The sequence below is a fragment of the Cryptomeria japonica genome, chromosome 10 (genome assembly GCF_030272615.1).
Source record: "Cryptomeria japonica chromosome 10, Sugi_1.0, whole genome shotgun sequence".
Taxonomy (NCBI): domain Eukaryota; kingdom Viridiplantae; phylum Streptophyta; class Pinopsida; order Cupressales; family Cupressaceae; genus Cryptomeria; species Cryptomeria japonica.
In genome coordinates, this window is record NC_081414.1 from 814,614,577 (window position 1) to 814,635,308 (window position 20,732).

At 36.5% G+C, this 20,732-nt stretch overlaps 2 protein-coding genes across 4 annotated transcripts in view; one reads left to right on the forward strand and one right to left on the reverse strand.

Moving 5' to 3' along the window:
- The window catches only part of LOC131859447 (ankyrin repeat-containing protein At5g02620-like), an 89,844-nt gene that overhangs the window by 1,017 nt on the left and 68,095 nt on the right, over positions 1-20,732 (forward strand). The window lies entirely within an intron of this gene.
- LOC131859448 (uncharacterized) lies at positions 18,037-20,114 on the reverse strand. Its single transcript, XM_059213195.1, has 2 exons — positions 19,873-20,114; positions 18,037-19,749 (listed from the first exon to the last, which is right to left on the reverse strand). The coding sequence occupies exon 2, from the start codon at positions 19,739-19,741 to the stop codon at positions 18,581-18,583; it is 1,161 nt and encodes a 386-aa protein (XP_059069178.1). The 5' UTR covers positions 19,742-19,749; positions 19,873-20,114; the 3' UTR covers positions 18,037-18,580.

Sequence of the window (20,732 nt, forward strand, 5' to 3'; positions counted from 1 at the left end):
AAGTGTAAAATGTGGTGGTTGAACAAGCACTTAGTCATTTTTATTTGCGGATTTATTTGGTCTTGATATGTATCAGGCGTCTTTGGGCGGGAGAGGAGGAAATCCATGTGACGAGGGTTGTGCTGTTGTAAACAGCACCTCAAACGTCAGGGGATCGAATCCTAGCCATGGTCACCAGGAACTAGGGTTTTTTTTGTCATGGAGAAGAACTCTACTTGTTATTACCTATTGACTAAACGAGGCAAATCACCCAATAGGTAGTAACAAACAGAGTTCTCCATGACTAAAAAACCCTAGTTCCTCATGACCATGGCTAGGATTCGATCCCCTGACGTTTGAGGTGTTGTTTACAACAGCAGCGCAACCCTCGTCACATGGATTTCCTCAGCTTCCTGCAGCCCAAAGACGCTGATACCTATCAAAACCAAATAAATCCGCAAATAAAAACGACTAAGTGCTTGTTCAACAACCACATTTTACACTTCTGGCTTGTTTCAAGGGTAAAGCCATGGACCGGTTCCTAAGGCTTTTTCGTACATCCATACACGATTAGGATTCATTAGGCCAACTGCTTTGTGATCGTTTTAAATAACAAGAAGACAAAATAATACTCACCACCTTTTTTAGATGCTAACACATTAATTTTTTTACAAATTATTTTTTTAAGAGAGCCTTCAAATCCTTAAATTGACTCAAGACATTATATTTGCTTAAAAAAAAATAACCATGCTCTAGAATAACCCATAATAAATAAAATATAATACAAATATTTTCACAAAGAAGGGACATGTGCATGACCGGTTTTATTAGAATGAATTAAATTCAATGGAATGAGAACTAAAGTAAAATTAATCATGGTTTTGTTTTCTGTAAATACAATAAATTACTCGAGAACAATTAAAAAGTCCCTCAACAAGATTTTGTTTTTTTTCAAGATTAGAAGACCTGTCTTGTCAACATGATCCGTGCAATGGTGCCATAACATTATTTTCCTGATGGGTAACTTTCTCTTTGAGGTAAAAGCATGCTTTACATAGAATGCACAACTATAGGAATTGGATACCTCCTTGCTGTAAGTTTTGATAACTGAAGTGTAGAATATATAAATATTTTCAATGCATACATATTGAATAATTATTGCACTATACGTAAATGCATGCCTCAAGTTAAAAGAGATTACAATTCAAATCCCTTCACAAGCAACACACCTTGTTGAAGTATCTTACAATTCACAAGCAACACACCTTGTTGAAGTATCTTACAACCTCCATCGCGGAAGATTACTTCCATGGCTACACAATTCATTTTATTTATAGAATAAAGGTTCCTCACCAAGCCAAGGATGTGTAGGGCTCGAATAATTCATTTGATACTCTCGTCAAAGAATTAGATGCCGATTTTACTACATCCACCTATGCTAAGACATGAGTTGTTATTGGGGCATTCCTCCCCACTATCTTATTTATTGTAATCTAAAAATCGTGCTCTTGATCTAGGGAATCATTTGGAAAGAAGCTTTAGAATCTATCATCTATGCATCTTGATATGTTTATGTTGTCAAGGTTATGATAAAGGCATCTTTTGCATCTTTTTGACATTATTGACAAGATTTATGAAAATCATGTTCAGGGTCAATCTTTTTTTTTCTTTGTTCTTTCTACGAATCATTAGAGAAGGATCACTCCAAGGATCTCTTTCAATATGGATACCCAACTTAAAGAATCCAAACTTGCACTATCATTCCAAAACATTTACATGATTAAAGATTCACTCATTTTTGTGATTGTATAGGTGGTCTAGTCATTTGGGTTAACCTAGGAGGGAAGAACCCTTGCAATTTATTATATCTCTTCAAATTACTTTTGAATGCCTCTAGATAGTTTTCATAGATCAAATAATTTGGTGAATTAAAAAAATAGAATGTGCGCTTTACTAGATCAGATATGCGGGTAACAAGATAGATCTACATGTATGGAAGTGACACAAATGACCCATTACAAATTTGGCATAGTTTTTTCATTCATCACATTGTTATTAGATCTTAGCATCTAAGCCCTCGTCACATTTAATTTTATAATAAGTATTTAATTATTCAATCTATCATTCCTAGATGGTTACGAATTTATGTTTAATTGCATACATTTATTTAATTAGACTAGATTAACATTAAAGGAATGCTTACTTTCTTTTTCATTTTAGTCGAACTACTATATGGCTAAATAATTTTGGGACATTGTAGATCTAATACAATTCCTATTTTATCTTACATTTACAAATTTCCGGGGGGTTGATACACATTCTTATTTACTTTGATTAGGGTTTGATCCCACCTTCCCACTCTAGGAGATACTATCATTAAGGCTCCGTTTAGGCCTCATTCCACGATTGATTTTCACATATATGCTTCATTCACAATTTTCAATGGTATCCTTAATGATTTCCCTTTGACTATCCCAGTGAATAAAGTAATGCCTAGATACATCGAGGGAAATTTCTATCTTGAACCTTAGTATATTAGTTATTCTCCGTTGCATGCCTCTTGGTGCGTTGAAGAAAAAAATGCTTGATTTGACATTATATATGGTTTGACCCAGGCTTCCAAGTAATGTACTGTCTTCTTGATACATTGAGCTTCTTCCAATATTGAAGCCCCGTACAGTAATGAATCATCTACAAACAATTTATGTGTAAAATCTGGCATATTACACACTACTTTAACTCCCAACTTGCTTCTATTGCTTTTCTTCAAATTTTCCTACTTAGTGCATCTGCTAGTACTAAAACGGAATGGGGAAAGGGGATCTCCATGTCATAGTCATGTACCGTTTGGAAAAGAACCACTTGGGGCGCCCTTTATCTAGGAGTAGAGATGCAACTATATATCCATTTTATCTACTTTTTATTGAAGTTAAATTTCTCCATTATTTTTACCAGAAATCTTCAGTTGAGTTTATCGTATGCCTTGCTAACATCTAGTTTATAATAATTCCATTTAGATTTAATTTCCTGATTGAATGCATTACTTCATATGCTATAATTATGCCATCCGTGATATTCCTCTGTGGAGCAAATCTGTTTTGCCCATGTGATATTAACTTTGGTAGAAGCATTTTAAATTTTTAAGTTTATTGGCCATTTCCTTAGAAATTATTTTATAAATTGCATTGCATAATGAGATGGGCCAATAAATTGCAAATTTAGAGAAGCCTTCTTTTTTGGGAATAAGAACTATTTTGGTGTTTTTCCTAATCCTTCTGAATAGTGGACTTCCTCCTTGATTCTTCTATTAACTGCTAAACCTCATTTTCCATAAAATTTCCACACGTTTGGAATAATATAGACGAGAAATAATCAGGTCTTGGAGCTTTGTCTGGATGCAACTCAAAGGCATCTTTTTTTTAGCTTCCTCCATTGTGGTTAGCCTCAGTAGGAAGTCAATGTCATCTTTGGATACAATCTTAAAATTTGTGGTGTAGGAAATCAGCCTCACTCTCACTTCCTAGTAGCTTTCAAAAAACAATCCACTCCTAATCTTTGGACTTAAGGTGTATCCGTAGCGGTAGTGCCATCATCTCTCTTAATTTGAGTGATTATATCTATTCTTTGTTTTTCTTTTGTTGTGTTGTGAAAGAATTTAGTATTTTGAACCCCTTCAGCCAGCCATTTTTCTCTTGATTTGGCCCTCCAATATGTTTCTTCTCTTAAGACTTTCTGATATTCAACTAATATTCAACTAGTAGTGCTTTCTCTTTGCTATATCCTCTTTGAGTCATCCTGTGTTCATTGCCACTTCACTAAGTGCTACCATTTCCACTTCAATCCTTACCTTGTCCAGTAAAAATGTTGCCAAATACTTCCTTATTCCATGTTTTCCATTTTTTTTTTTTATTGTTTAAGTTTCTTAGGAAAAATATACATTTTTGTGCTACCTTCCCTAATAAAAGGTCTTTCCCACCATAATTTCATTTTAGGTATTAAGTCCAGGTGTCTTAATTAAATTCTTTCAAACCAAAGTTATGATTTTTGGCCAACTGCATCCTTTGTTATGTCAATTCAACTGAGAAGTGATCTGATATTGGATTTGGGCATATGAGTGGGGTTGGAAGGTTTGGCCTGTTCATCCATGCCTCGTGTAAAAGGAAACGGTTCGATCTTTATACAATGTTAGTGGATCCACTTATTCAATTATTCCAGGTGCAACGCGTCCTACTGCACCCATTGTTTCTCTCAGATCTAGTATCCTGTTAAAGTCTCCACCCAACACACTTTTCTCGAGAGCCTAAAATTTAATAGCTCAGTTCAGTCCACAGCCTTCTTTTATCCTCTATCTTCACTAGGATGTATATATTGATCATTTTAAATTCGTGATTTTAGTTCAAACTTCTTGTTGATGACATTTACCAACTCTTGGAGGAATTGATTATATCACTGGCAATTTTATTTGTGTGCCATAGCATTTCCAGTCCCCCTGATGCACCCGGTGCTTCAACAAAACTGCAACTCCATCCCCCACAACATTTTACGAATATCTCTGCCTCCTTGGAGGATAATTTTGTTTCCTACGATAGGACCACAGTTGCTTACCTATTTCCAATTGGCACTTTACTAAGTGCCTCTTATCAGTGTCATTTAAACCCTTGACATTCCTCGTCCATATTTTCATTGCTTTGTAAGGGAGGGCTTTCCTCCCTTGGATCCATATATTAACATATAAGTTTTAATCGATGTTTGTTCCTATTTTAATGCATCTTCATTTTCAACCTTCTTTTGTTTGTATGATTTTCTTTCTTTTCTCCTCTTGACTGAGTCATTGTTAATGAAATTGGTTGTTGTTTGTATTATGCATCTCTGATCCATTAAAGTTTCTATAATGTCTAAAGGATCTTCCTGGTCAAAATCGTCCTCGACATTCATCTCCTCATCAGAGGAATCCTGGACTTTGTGAGCCATTTTTGCATTTGCAATGGCATTCTGAGACATCGTCTACATAATTATTTCTAAGGTGGAGGGGACCATTTTTCCCCCGATGATCCCTTCTTTTCTGTGTTTATTTCCCCCAAGTGCTTATTGGCTCAGCTATTCCAAGTTAAAATTTGGATCCTCTAGGATAGTTGCTTTCCCTGTTGTTTCTTTAGCTTTCCCAAGTTAATATTTGGATCCTCTATGATAAATTTACTTTATTTTCTGTCGATTCTTTTAGGATCCATTTTATTGGGACTAGTACACGACATTCCTCTACTAAATGATCTCTCTTTTCGCATCTGATCCAATATTATTTATGTTCTTCCTTTTCAGTCTCTTGCATCTATTCCCATCCATCACAAGTGAGTCAACCATTCCTTGGAAGTGGGCCAACGTAGATTAATTATATCATATCATGACGTATAATGCTAAGTCATCTTTACCCATATCTAACACTATAACCAAACCCAAGTTTGATCTATCTGCTCTAAAAGACCAGATTGGTAAATTATAGAGTCATATCTGAATGCTTAATTTGAGGGGGTTTTAGTTTTAGGGTTAATTTTTTTTTCACTCAACTTTGCAGGTAAACTAAGTTTCCATCAAACCTCCATGGTGGTGCATTTAGAATTTCCTCTCGCTCTTCTTCCCCTGCAAATTCTATGATAAAAGATTTTTTTTGGAATGTTCAGCTAATCGTCGCTTCTACCCTCCAGTTTTACTTAATCATATGTTCTTTACTTCCTCTTTTCTCTATGATTGTCCCGATTACAACCGTTCGTTTCTGCGTTTCCACCTCTTCTCTAACCTCCATTGAAACATCTATTGTTGGAGCTGCATTCTCTGCCTCGCTATGGTTTTGTTCTTAAATAAGCCTATTATGTGTTGTTTTGTATGATGCCCTTAAACCTAGTGCATCTTTCCTTTCAAAGTTAGGTTTTACAAATATTGTTTGACTGGAATATTATTTGGCCATGTCACGAAATTCAGTCATCTATCCTTTTCGTGTACTTCATCTTTCCGTCTGAAAGTTATTGCTTTCAATTTTTTTTTGGAAATTTGTATTCGATCATTTTCGCGCTTACGAGTATATTGACCTTTCAGTTTGTATTTTTACAGAGAATATAACCCAAAATGCTAGTAACTTAGTAAATTTATTAGTTATTTCTTAAAATTGTTTTTTTATTAATATTTGAATTTTTATTCTATTTTAAATTTTAAAATTAAAATTTAATTTTAAAATATTTGTTTATTAGAAATTATAAATAATAATTAAAAGTTATTAGAAGCAATATAAATTATAATTAGTTATCTTATTAAATATTTTATGATAATAAATATTATATGAATTAATTAAACTAGAGATCTTTATTAATATATATTATTTGATTAATAATAAAATATTATGTGTTTAAATGTATTAGGTATGTTTTGTCCAATATATATGTAACTATTTAATTAAAATAAATATATAAAATTAGACGAATGGGGTGTCTACGTGTCTTATTTAAATATAATTTATAAATAGTTAATTATATATCTAGAACTTTTATATAATATTTATATTTTTCAAATTTTAATAATTATTATATTCTAATATTTAAATTTGATTTATTTTCGTAATAATAAAGAAATATAAATAATAAATTATATTTTTAAAGCCTTTCGAATTTTTATCCATCTCGAAACAGGAAAACTCATCTCCCAAGAACGAAGCGGGAGGAACATATTGGATGCCATCATCAACAACAAAAAAAGATTCTAAACCATGAACAACAGTAGGGGCAGAAGCTTGCAACGGAGGAATAACCAGAGGATCAAGACCATCGCATTTTGAAGAATGATTTAACAAAGTACGAAGACACAGGAAGCAATTGAGGACAATAGACATCTAAGGAGGAGCAACATCATTGAGAAAAGAAGCAAACTCCTTAATAGCATCCCGAAGTGAATCATCGTGCACACATACCTAGCAACAACAAGACTCTCATGTAGACGGATATTATTTATTTTAATAATTATTGTATCAAATAATATAAATAGTGAATGTCAAGCTAGATTTATTGGAAATTTGAATAATATCACTATTTAACTTTTAATATCCCGTCTCTCTCTCTCTATATATATCTATTTATCTACTTCTCTCTCATGTCTTTCTATTTTGTTGAAATGGCCGAGTTTAGATTATACTTAAGTGGTAGAGCTTAACAATATTTTGATTTTATTTTGTTTTCTTTGTGCTTCCTTTATTAACATGACTCATGTTTTCATTGCATATATTTCTAGCCCCAATTCACACAAGGATTATGAATTTAGAATGACTTCTCTCAAGTTACCTTTTGATCCTAACACATTCTTTATCATTGTGGTTGTTACCTTTCTTATCCCTTACTTTCATAGTCCCCATAATTCACATGACTATAATCTTATGCAACGTACACTTCAAAGGTTAGGAAGTTGCCAAGATGCCAATTTGAAACCATTTGTTTTATTGACCAGTATACTTAACTTACCTCATATGCCGCTACTCTCATCTTAACAATCAAGAAGGTTTGAAATACTTAAATATTTTCAAAACACAATTGAAATGATCGCTATGTAACTTAGTATTCAGAACACCTTATTCGTTAATATAAAAAACCTTAGAGGGAATCCACATTGGGTTTGATACTACCCCATAATTAGTTACATAATCAATAGAGTTAATTGACCATAATAAAGACTGATGTTCTTAAAGAAATAATACCTTTATGCATTGAAGTAAGGAAAACTATTCACTAAATGATCTTTAGTTGATAATGAATCTATTCTTAACATAATGCTTGATGAAGATTGTCTAAATTTAGTAGAAGTAGATGTGTCAAAGATATAACCATCAAGCCTTACAATCAGAGACTTTCATAACGTTTCTAGGCTTTGCATGGGTACTATTGTTGTTCCTAGCAATGCTAGACATTGCACAATAGAAACCTCATTCTCTATAATGCTTAGAAAATTCACTTTAACATCCTCCTTGGGTGTCTATGATTACATTCTATGCAATTTATGGCTTATGCATTGCATCAGTGTGTGAAATTTTATCAAAACAAGAAGCTTTATCACATATTCATCTATCACCAATCATATAAGTAGGGCAAATCGATAGACACTTACACAACTATAGCACAAAAAATCATCCATGGGATACAAATATCATCAATTGTTACATATTCCTCTATAGCACTTTAGATGATGACTAGATGTCATTGTATTTTATGCTTATGGTGTTGATGAGTTTTTGTTTATTGTAAAGCTTATAATATTTTGTCACTTTACATAGATCCCTTAGGTACATAACGATGAAAAGGATGCATGGGTGTGTGATTATCTTGACAGTGATACTTCTAGACACAAATCATCACCCTTCTCCCCCATCATTTAAACAAGTCTATTGTCTCGTCTATATACTCATGCACAAACATTGATACAAGTGCAAAGGGTTAAGAAATAATCAATGTGTCATTGTAGATTTGTAGAACAACTAGAGGCTAGATCTATCATGAAGTAAGATATCAACTTGAAGAGATAATATGTTGTTTAGAGGAATAAAAATAAAAAAGGCAATGAATTTGAAATTAAACCTAGTTCTAGTCCTAATTAGCCGTTTCCTTCATTTATTACATGTGACTTTGATCATGGGATTCCTTTTGTGCCAACAATTTGTTTTAAAGATTCTATCGAATTATATGTATTTAATTTTTAGCAAAGATAAAAACTGTGTTCTTTACTGATATGATACATCTTATATATCTACATATATAGATATGAACCATAAAACACACAACAAAACTAAAGCATGTGTGAAAACAAACTAAATATAAGCCACAAAATGAACATTCATAGCATAAGGTACCAAATGTCCCATCATATAAATAATAACAAGTTCAACTTCAGAGAATTTTGGAGATTTTCTCACTAGTTTCTTGTCAGTGAGGGTTTCTTGCCGCTCTCATGCTTGTATTATCTCGAGTGGGTGTTGCAGAGCCCCCTCCCCCCTACGGGAGTCTCCATCTCATGGGACCCGTGATCATGTGATCTCTGTCATTTCTTCTGGGCACCTTAAACAATTAGACCCCTCTGTTGAGGAAAATGTCTTCGTCCCTTCCTCACCCTAGTACCATCTAGATTTCTTTTTTATTGATGAAGCAATTGCAAGCTTCATGGACAAACTGTTTTGTGTAAGTCCCACAAATATGAGAAAGTCCCCTGACCATTCTACTCCCCAGGTGGAGTGTGTGCTGAAGGATGAACAAGTGGTGATTCGTGATGCACTTATGAATATGACTATCACTGAGCTTAGCCTCTCCCTTGTTGGAAAGTTTCTCGCCTTTTGACCTTCTATTGAGTAGGTTAGGAAATGGGCTACAACTAGGTGGAAATTGATGTAGAACACAAGATACCACTAAGAGGGGGGGTGAATAAGTGGTTTCCAAACTTTAACGTTTTAATCCTATGTGTGTGTACTGGTTAGCAAATCTAACACAAAGTAAACATATCGGTGAGATAGGGAGAAGACCAAAATACAAGCTCACACAAAAGGCACATCCCAGAACACCAAATGTATGAGGAAAACCCAACATGGGAGAAACCTCAGTGAGAAATGTTGTTGGAGTCTATTGCTCCAATTTAGCCTCACAATAAACACTATATTACAAAGTTTAGGGCACCAACCCAAGGAGCACCAACCCCGAATTTAGAGCACCAACCCAAGGAGCACCAGCCCTTGATTTAGCGCACCAACCCAAGGAGCACCAAAACCTACACCGAGCTCCAATACAGTGATTACAATGTCTGTAAACAACATAAAAGTAATATCTCGATTACAAATGAGTTTTGTAACCTCTGCAATCTCTCTTCCAGTTTAGCCCTACTGTGTTCTCTTCTTAACCTGTTCTTTACTCTTATTTCCTCTTTGCCACTTCAATTCTTTGTCGGCTCTTTGATCACTCTGACCTACTAGTTATTGACATCACCAGTACTCTTCACTCTGTCGATTTTGTTCACTTTGTCAATTTTGTTCACTCTGTCGGTTCTGATTCCTCTTCTGTGCAGTCTCTGTCGTGTCTGATCTTCTCTGACACTCACTCTCCACCGCTTCACTCACTGCTAACTTCTTACCGGCTCTAACACTACCGGTTCACACCATTGTCAAACTTAGTGACAATCCATCGGTTTCCCTCACCTTGTCGGTTATACACTTCTAATCTGTTCCTTCTTCAACTCTCTTAGTCGCTTCAATGTTTAGCAATGAACTCTCAGATTGATTGACTCTCAACCTGCACTCACTTCACCAGCATCACTCTCTCTTGCAGCAACAACATATCTGGTCTTCGATTTGCAAATTTATCCCTCTACATTCCCACCAAAATGATCATTCAAACCTTGGCGTGCTAGGGTTCCTTCTACCAACCCAATCCGTATCAAATCCAATCAGATCTTGCTCGGGGATTGACAACCTCCAAGCAATCAGACATCACCGCCAATCTCACTACTTCCAATACATGTTTGCTATATTTAGCAAACATTATAAGCTGATCATTGACCTGTATCTGTCGATCACATTGAATGATCTCTCAGTTTGCAATTACAAATTTGATCTGCACTAGGACATCTTGCATTGATCATTGCAACACAAACGTCAACCTTCTGATCTGCCTCAAGCTGCATCCTTCTGCTCTCGACCCGTGATTTACGCCATCGACATTAATGTCGACCAATCACCAACTACCTCACCGACAATTCACGGTCCATTTACAACTTCACGTTTGACACCTAGAGTCCATGTGTCACTCTGTCGTCATCCACCTCAGCTCACTGTGTCAGTTCAGATATAGTCACTGACCACAACACACAATCTATGTTTACCTTATATTGTCGATGCATCTTACCTTGTTGGTTATGCTCTAACTGGTTAACCTACATGCCAACTCTTCTTTGTTCTGTCGGTTTGATCACATTTGCCCGATCACCACACTCAGACACATGTCCATCCGATAGGAGCTCTTCACTTCGCCTCTTTGCTCTCTTTGGTCTCTTATCGGATGACATCTTTACCAGTTGACATTATCATGTCAACAGTCTCCAATGCACACATTCTATCACACTGATGGCATGACAACATAGACATCAATCATCAACAGGGATCTCTGTTGATAACAACATTCCAGTAACTCCATGTCTGGCGTTGCTCAACCTAACCTTCACCTTCATTAGCTTGGAGCTCATCTCAACTGGTTTGCCAAGGAGGCAAACTGATCACTTCTTATTCTTTCTCTTCCTATATCAGTAGCACATCATACTTTCTCTTGTTGATCTGATGCACATCTTTGGTTTCATGCACCTGACGCATATTTGTATTTCACCGGTGGGAGTAGATCCTTGTCACTTGCTGACCAATAATAGGTGGGAATGGTTGTCATCATATTGTACCTAGTTTGCTTCTGTTATTGCACCAATATGACTTCCTTGTTATCTGAGGCAACACACTTTCTGTCATTCTTCTCTTCTTTCGGTGACATCATCTTTATCTGGTGGGAGTCTTGTTGTATGACCTTGAACAAACAGCATAACGGTTGTCTGTCCTTCTTCATTAGCTCACCTTGCTTTCTTATTGGTTACATGCGTATCGGTTGGCAATCATACATTGCCAAACCATCACTTACTGGTTGGCAACCATACACTGCCAAACCATCACTTATCGATTGTCATTCCATAGTGTTCTCCAATACCTACTCACCGGTTACCATCCCATACCGGTTGACATCAATGACAACACAATGCCAACAATTGAAAGGTAGTGTGTCTATCAATGCCATGGCAAATGGTTTATTGCTTTTCAGTTTTGTTAACTAGGATAATATGGTCAAAATCCTTACAGATGGGCCATGATCTTATGTTAGTAACAATTTTTATTCTTTTATAAGTCGAAGCCTAGCTGTGACCTCTGGAGGGATTTGGGGTCTATTTCTTCTACTTGGATTCACCTTCTTGGGTTACCTCTCGTGGCAAGGAGATAAGGCTAGGTGGAGATATCCTATGGATGAGGTGATGACTAAGAAAGATATCCCTGCTCATAACTTAAATCAACTGGTGATTGAGGCCCTCTGGCTTCCTTCATGGGTGATTGCTCTTTTTTTTCACCCCACATTGGAGATGAATGGATTTGGCAATATAACCCTTTGGTGCCTTCTCTATCAAAACTTCCTATAATACCATTGTTGAAGAACCTAAGGACAATTATTGCTGGAGAAAATTTGGATAAAAGGCCTCATTCCCATCATTTACTATTTTTGGTTTACCACTGCTCATGACAAAGTTCCGACCATAGATAATTTAAATAAAACAGGATTCTCCCTAGTCAATAGATGCATCTTAAGTTGCAAAGATCTAGAAATTGTTAACCACTCGTTCTTACATTGCCAATTTGCCAGGGAGGTTTGGGATATGTTTCTTACCGATCTGATGATTATTTGGACCTTCCAAGAGAATCTGTAAGACTTCATAGAGAAATGGACTCTTAGTCCTTTTACACATCCTATCATCAGGAGCCTATGGCTTCAAATTCCTCCTTTCATCACATGGAATCTCTATAAAGAACTTAATAACATGATATTCAGAGGAAATTTAGAGCAGTAAAGTGTTGTTTCACATCATAAAATAGTGTAGGTTAAGGGGAATATAAATGCTACCTTGGCCAAGACCTCTAAGGTAATGCCTAGCTTGATGAACTTGGGAATAAAACAGAGATGGGGGATTAAGCACAATCTTCTAAGAATGAACTGCCATGATTTGATCTTAAGAAACAATTGTATTTTGACTCCCCTGAATGAAGGTTGGTTAAAATGCAACTTTGCTGGCTTCTCTAAAGGGAACCTTGGTTTGTCTGGTGCTAGCGGCATCATCAGAAATCACAAGAGTTTATGTTGGAAGGCTACTATGTCAATTTGGGAAAAGGTTCAAGAAATAGGGTTGAGGCTATGGCTGCCTGGCAAGGACTTAAACGTCTCCGTTGTTTAAAATGTAATAACGTAGTCCAGTCTTGGAAAGCAATTCCAAACTAGTTGTTAATTGCTTGAATGGTAATGCTAATATACCCTAGGAATTAAAAGCTATAATTGAAGATTGCAAAATGCCAATGGGCCTCTTTCGCAGTATGAAAGTTCAACACATTTTCAGAGAAGGAAATCATGTGGTTGATGAGGCCACTAATTAGGGCTTAACCCATATAGACTGGAATTTCTTTAATTATTTAGAGAGCCCAATTGAGCAAAAAAAAATATCCTTGCTAAGGAACCTGGTTAAACCTTACTTGATCTAAACTCTATCAATTACTTCAAAAATTAATTGTGTTGTCGTTGGCCTTTTCCCACTATACCTATTAAATATGAGAGCCAAACTTTTTCAAATTCAAACCAATGTCTTATTGATTATATGGATAATGAGTAGAATGGTGACGGGATGACTTAAATAGGAGTTGTGTTGGATGTCTACTAGGATGAAAGTTGATGCGTATGTCATTAATCATATTTACAATAGTGGGAGTACAGAGTTTCCTTCATCCAACTTTGCCTTCATTAAAATGGATGAGGAAATAATTCATGGGAAAGGTGGTCATTGTGATTATCATAGTGTCTTAATTTCCCATGAGGTGAGTTGTCCTCTCACGTGTGAAGACAATGATGATAATCAATTGAAAGATTGCCTTTTTGGTAAGCATTTTTTATCGGTTGAAGCTAGTTTTATGAGTTGTGACCTTCTTCTGTGTTGCTTTCATACCTATTGTTGCAACACTGTGATAAAATCTTCTAATATGGGGGGCCCTTGGAAAAGGATGGAACCAAGAAGCTGTAAGGAACTCTAAAACAATGAAGAGGTGTGGGACCTTTTCCACAGGGCGGGTATGACACCCCTCTTCCTTGCTATGAAGGGTTATAATAGAGCTTTGTCAACACATTTTTGTAGTTCCTGGGAGAATGGGGAGGTGTCAATTGGCTGAATTTCCTTTGTTGTAGCACTCGAGCTGATTGCAAAAGTGATTGGGTTGAAGAACCAGGGTAAGAAAGTGGAGAAGAAAAAGTGACGGAGACTAGAAGCACTACATGAAGAAATTCTTCGAAAAAGGAGAAAGGATGATGGTGGTGCAATATGGGTATGGTCGAACTATCCTTCCTAAACCCTATGCTATAGTTAGCTATTTTATCATGATATATTTTACCTTAGACAAGAGGTATACCACGGTGCATGGCTTCCATTTTCCCATTCTGAATCACATAAGGGACGGTGATGAGATAAATTTACCCTATATTCTATTTACTTCTTTGGAGGTCAGTATTACTAATGGTGCGAACCCTTGACTCCAGCAAGGGCTTATCTACCTTATGTATAAGCATGCCTTTGATGGTTCCCTTCACCGTAGTTATTTATTGGTGCAGGAGCACCTAGGGGTCTTCATGGTTGAATAAGCCTTGAATAAGGCATATGAGACTTGTGATGTTTTGTTTCATTGTTTTGTGTTTGGATAAGTGTCATGAAGGTCATCCATACACATGGTTTCATGTAATGTGTTCCTATTCTTCATAATGTAAGCCAAGTCACCTTTTGAGCCTAAGTGGCAAGATGGCTCCAAGGGGATCCTTGGCATGTTTTGTCATTATTTTCATGATGTATGACCATCTTAGGTTTGTTTAGGTATGACATAATGTGTTTGTAAGGCTGGTTTGGTCGGTTGATGGGTCAATTGCCTAATTGTCAAGTTGAGTGACAACTTTTGTTGACAAAAGTTATTAATTTGTAAATAATCCTACTCCAACGGCTAATTAATTAAAAAATTAGTTGGATTTGGTTGAGAAGGTTCTTGAGACCTTTGTTAAGGCCTTGGAGGTCTAGGAGAAAGTTTGGATGGTGAATGTCTGAAAAGCAAGTGATTAAACTTCAATAAAAACTCAGATTTTCTCATAAAACTCACTGCAATAGTACTTTGTAAGGATTCCATGGGTAGACTAAACTCTTGATTTATGTAGACAAGTGTTCTAGTGTTCTTTTGGTTTTGATTTTTAAGGCCTTGGAGGTCTAGGAGAAAGGTTGGATGGTGAATGTCTGAAAAGCAAGTGATTAAACTTCAATAAAAACTCAGATTTTCTCATAAAACTCACTGCAATAGTACTTTGTAAGGATTCCATGGGTAGACTAAACTCTTGATTTATGTAGACAAGTGTTCTAGTGTTCTTTTGGTTTTGATTTGACAAGAAAATATTGAGAAATAAGGAAGATATCTACAATTTAGTGCAGGGTGGTCTGAAAAGCTTCAAAAAGTAGGGTTTTCAAGAAAATGCTCTCATAACCCCACATTCCTCGATTCAAATTGGCTCAAACTCAGGGGAATACTAGGGGAGACAATTTATTTTAATATTTTTATGGTTTTTGAGTTGGCCGTTGAAGTGGTGAATTTTGAAAGCAAACCCTAGGCCAGGCATCTTCATGTGACTAGCCGGTTAGGATTGGAAATAATTGTGTAGAGATAAAACTAAGAGTGTTGGACCCTAGGGAACGATGGATTTGGTTTTTTGAGATGTGGCAGACCTATTCCAATCATTTTCATGATTGTATCAAATCATTGGTGCATAGTTCCTTTGTAAAAGTAGCCTAAAACTCTCATTAGGCCTACTGTAGCAGCAATAGTTTTGACCAGTTCCATGCAAGATCCAGACCTAGGACTTGGAAGTGTTTAGTATCTTCAAAAAGGGTGTTCAAAAATGTAAGGATTCTAGGGTGTCATTTGGGAGTTTACAAATTTGCCCCCTCAAAAGTCCCAAGGCAAGGCTACAAGGATTAGGTGCCTTGTGATGACAAAACCACTTGAATGTTAGTTGGTAAACAGATTTGTCCTTCGTAATTTATTTAGTTTGGATACCCTTTAGAACAAGAAATGAAAGACAAATTTCACCAGACAGTTGGAAAATCATTATATTGATTAACCTCTGAATTAAGGTACAACTCTCTCTAGCAAATATTCAATCAGCTTCAAATTACATACAACCAATATTATACTTTTCACTAGAAAGCATAGAAAAGGTTATTGCATTCACAAGTCAATACCAAATGAACGCAAGCATTGATTTATATATAACTTTTTTGTATGAAGCTGACAAACTTCACATGCACACTAAAACAAAATGAAAAGCTTATAAGGTGAATCCTGCCGGTAATCTTTTGCATACATGAAAGATTTAACAAATCTTTACTTGAAATAGATCCACACAGAAATCAAATTTCAGGCGTCAAACACACAAATTTGAAGTCAAAAGATAACTGTTATATGATTTTCATTCATAGATGATTATCAACTTTCCATACACAGAGTCTTTCAGCCAAAATTCCAGAAGTCCTTTTCAAAAAACTGAGTGAACCCTTTTAAAGTCATTTTAAAACATATAAATAGGTCGCCAGACCAATAGTTGTTAACCATAAGTAAGATTAACTCATAAGAGTTAATAGGAAACTACCCTAACTATAGAACCAAAATTAAAAACGACTAAACTCGCTGGCAAACAACTCCTAGCTGTGCTACTCATGTTGTTGATTCGGTCTCGATTGGATTGCTCGGATTGGTGTTTTGGACAGACACCATCACCACCTTCGCCGCACTCCACTCTCGATGCACCTTCAAAATTTCCTAAATTACAGTTACATGCGGCAGGTTGATATGTATTACTGTTTGCTTCCAAAGCTCTTTCTTTCTCTTCACCATCTGCACTTTGTCCTTGTGTGAGTCGAGGTGATCCAGACAAACCGTGAGCATTGATTCCACTTTAAAAATCCTCGTAAAATCCTCCACAGCCAAGGATTTCTCCACTTTGATTTGTTTAATGTGGCTGCTAAACTGATTAATCATTTCTGCAGTATCTTCCAGAGTTTGGCTATCTTTTTTAAGCTAAGTTGCCGGTTCGGGTTCGGGTTCCGGTTCGGGTTCGAAGAACCCGGTACGGCAAAATTTTGAAAAGGGGTTTGGGTTCGTTTGGGTTCGTTAGTACAAAAACATGTAAATTTATATATATATATATATCAAAGCCTATAAGCATGAATTAAAATATGCATGTCACATAGCATCATATGAACAACAAAACAAACATAAACTTGTAATCATAGCATCATGATCATACCATAATTGATAATAGCATCATATACATCAAGTTTAATATCAAAATGACAAAATATTCAAGTATCATTGTTTCAACTTTCAAAAATATAAACTTAAAAGTTTAATCATCAAATGGATCATCTAATTCTTCATCCTCCTCCTCCTCCTCCTCCTCATCCTCATTGACATTGACATTACATGAGCCAATGCCACTTGCACTTGCACTATAAGTTGGCTCAATTTCCGAGTCATCAAGTGTCAACGCAAGAAGCTGAGAACCAGGAGCATCCAAATCAGTATGCTCTGGCTCTATATCCCACATCTTTGTTTCCCCTTGTGTGTAGTCATGTTGTTTGTGTGAAAGAAGACGTAGGTTGGAATGCACATATACTAAATTCTCCGCTCTTTTTGATAGCAGCCTATTGCGCTTTACTGAGTGGATGAAAGAGTATGTGCTCCAATTTCTTTCTGAAGCAGATGAACTAGCAACCTATGAAGACAAAGTAAACAATTAAAGTTATACATTAATAAAAATAAAATTACTAGCAACCTATGAAGACAAAGTAAACTATAAATAAACTAAAACTTGTAAATTAAAAATTTTAATTAATTAAACTTTCTTGTGATAAAACTTTTATAGCGAGGGGTTGTAGGTGTTGGAAGCATGTGCCATGGAAGTACCACCAGCTATGAGCATCTTTCTTGGATCTATGACGAAGTGCATCAACACTTAGACCATTCCCATTTGTGAATTCTATGAACTCATTTGTAACAACATCTCGCAAATCATCATCGGGATATAGTCTAAGAAATGCTGCCTTATACCCATCAGATACTTCTAGATCTCTCCATGGTGGAATCCTTCCTGGTTTATCAAGAAACTGATTGCTATAGTACTTAGGTGTCAAGGCATAGGCAAGAAGGTGCAAAGGAGTGGTCATCTTATTCCACCTCTCTACAATAATTAATTCCAGTTCTTTGAAGAATTTCTCCTGAGGATCATTCTCTTTTTCATTTATAGTGAACTTTATTTTTTCAAGCATTGAATCAATGCCATCATAAATCTCACCTATGCAAGGCCTATCCATGTCTGTATAGCGAATCATGCTCATGATGGGCTCAGTGATACTTAGGAGATATGTAACAAGATCCCACCATTTCTCATCCAATATTCTATCCCTAATTTTTCCTGCCCTCTCAGTGCTACTTTGCTTCCATACAGTCCAATTGGTGCTGATCACCATATTGCATAGTGCCACTCTAACTTTCACAAGTCGTCTTAAGACGATTGTGTTTGATGCAAAACGGGTCTCAGCAACCTATAACACAAATTAATGCCAAATTATTAAAAAATAAAGCCAAACTTTAAAGAAGAATACACAATATAGCTTACACAATGATATTATTAACATTGAAAATTCAAAAAAATCAGAAAATGTAAAATTAAATTACTATTTCACTTACCTTCAATAGCTCCAAATTCGAATAGGTTCTAAAAATCCCTTGAGACATGTGGTGGTTTGTGATGAACATCTGGATGTCCTCAGCCTCTGCATACACATCTCTGATCCATTTTATTTTTTGCCCAATCCTTTGTAGCATAAGATTGAGCGAATGTACCGCACAAGGTGTCCAAAAGATGTGATCATAGCGTTGCTCAACCAACAAACCAGCAGCTCTACAATTTTTTGCATTGTCCGTTATGACTTGGACAACATTGCGGGGTCCCACAGACTCAATGGCAGAGATGAGAATTTCTGCAATAAATTCGCCATCTTTTATTTGGCCCTCACAATCCACAGCTCTCAAAAACATTGCCCCTTTAGGGGACACCGCTATGACATTGATCAAGGGACGGTTTTTAGCATCTTTCCACCCATCTGAAACAATTGTTACACCTGTCTCAACCCACGAATCCCTTATGGGTTTCAATGCATCTTCAACCCTCTTCACCTCTTTCTCCAATAATGTTCCACGTACCTTCTCATAACCGGGGCCCTTATACCCTCTTGGTGCCTCATTAACACTTTTTATCATTTGCTTCCAATATGGGGAGCGAACAACATTGAATGACAAACCATTTGCATAAATGCACCTTACTATATCTTGATCAGCATTGTCTCTACTCTCATTTTGGAATGCGGTTTCTAAAGGCCCTTTTGTTCTTTTACGTGTCAAGGGTGGTTCACTTTGAGGTTCATTTGTGGCAAAGAAGGGGTGGTCTTCTACTACAATACTGGGATTAGAAGGGCCTTGCATTCCCCTTGTTTTCTTTGATGCGGTTTGGTTCAATCTACGGGCTTCCCTCTCTTCTGCTGCCTCATGCTCCCTAATATATTTCATCACTATCTCATCTGGTATAGGTTTACCATTTTTGCCAGGGCATTTTTTGATGCCTCTTCCTTTTATTCCACACAAATGGCCTACCACTCGATAATATGAACTATTACGTTCAATATCACATCCATGGCATTTCCAACGGAATCCCCCACCTCCCGGAAGTTGTTTTATAATGTCCACATATTTCCATAAGGGAGAATTTGGATCATTTCTTTGTTTTGCAATTACTTGTTCATTGCCAATGGAGGAAGATGTAGATGCCATTCTAGTTCCTATGGCAAGAAATAAAATAAACATATTCAAAAACAAAAACTAAATAATGAAAAAAAATTCAAGTTTCATGTTTGACAATTTGTGAAACAAAAATAGTTGGAAAAAAATGTTTAAAAACCTACCTCTTGCTGCCAATGGAAGCTTGAAAATGTATGGAAATGATGCTGCAACACTTGTTGAAGCTTCTAAAATCAGTCTTCAACTCCTCCTCTTTGATCTTGGAAGCCAAATTTTGTTCAACCTCTCTTCAACCTGCTCTCATAAAAAATTTGTTTGCAACACAAATGAGGTGAAATGTGTCAATAAGATGTTTTAGAAGTGTTTTTTAGGTTATAATTTTCGCTTTTTTAAAGGCGGAATTGAAAAAAAAATAAAATTTGGTTTGTTTTTTAACTTATTGGGCCGCCCAGCCACGCGGGTTCGACTGGGTCCGCCCGGGTTCGACTGGGTTCGACCCCGGGTTCGACTGGGTTCGACCCGGGTCGAACCCACCCTGGGTTTTACGAACCCTGGTCGAACCCGGGTCGAACCGGACCCGTACCACGGACCCGGTCGAACCCGGACCCGTACCAGGGCTTCCCAGGGGCGAACCCTGCAACTTAGTTTTTAAGCAATTGGACATCCACGCAACGTAAATCCTTCTGCATGGTCGTTCTCAAGGTTGTTAATTCACCATGCAGACTGGCTGATTCACTATGGCCCTGTTCAATGATCTGGTTGCACCACTCAATGCTTTCTTTGCAAATAAACATTACGCCTTCATTTAACCCTGGCACTTGCCTTTCGGCAAGAAAATTCATCAGGCCATAGCGCTGAATATCGCGTATTTGCTTTGAAATCACTGCCCATTTATTTTTCTCTTTCTTCCATGAGATTAAGTCGGCATCCAATTCTTTGGTGACTTCATTAGTATCCTTGAAAATTTGAACCAAATCTGAAATGTAATTGGTCCCTTGATGCACAATTGAGGTGAGCCATTCAG

Bases quoted from the DNA above. Each gene is read 5' to 3' on its own strand.
- LOC131859448 (XM_059213195.1), bottom strand. From the start codon at position 19,741: ATGGCATCTACATCTTCCTCCATTGGCAATGAACAAGTAATTGCAAAA.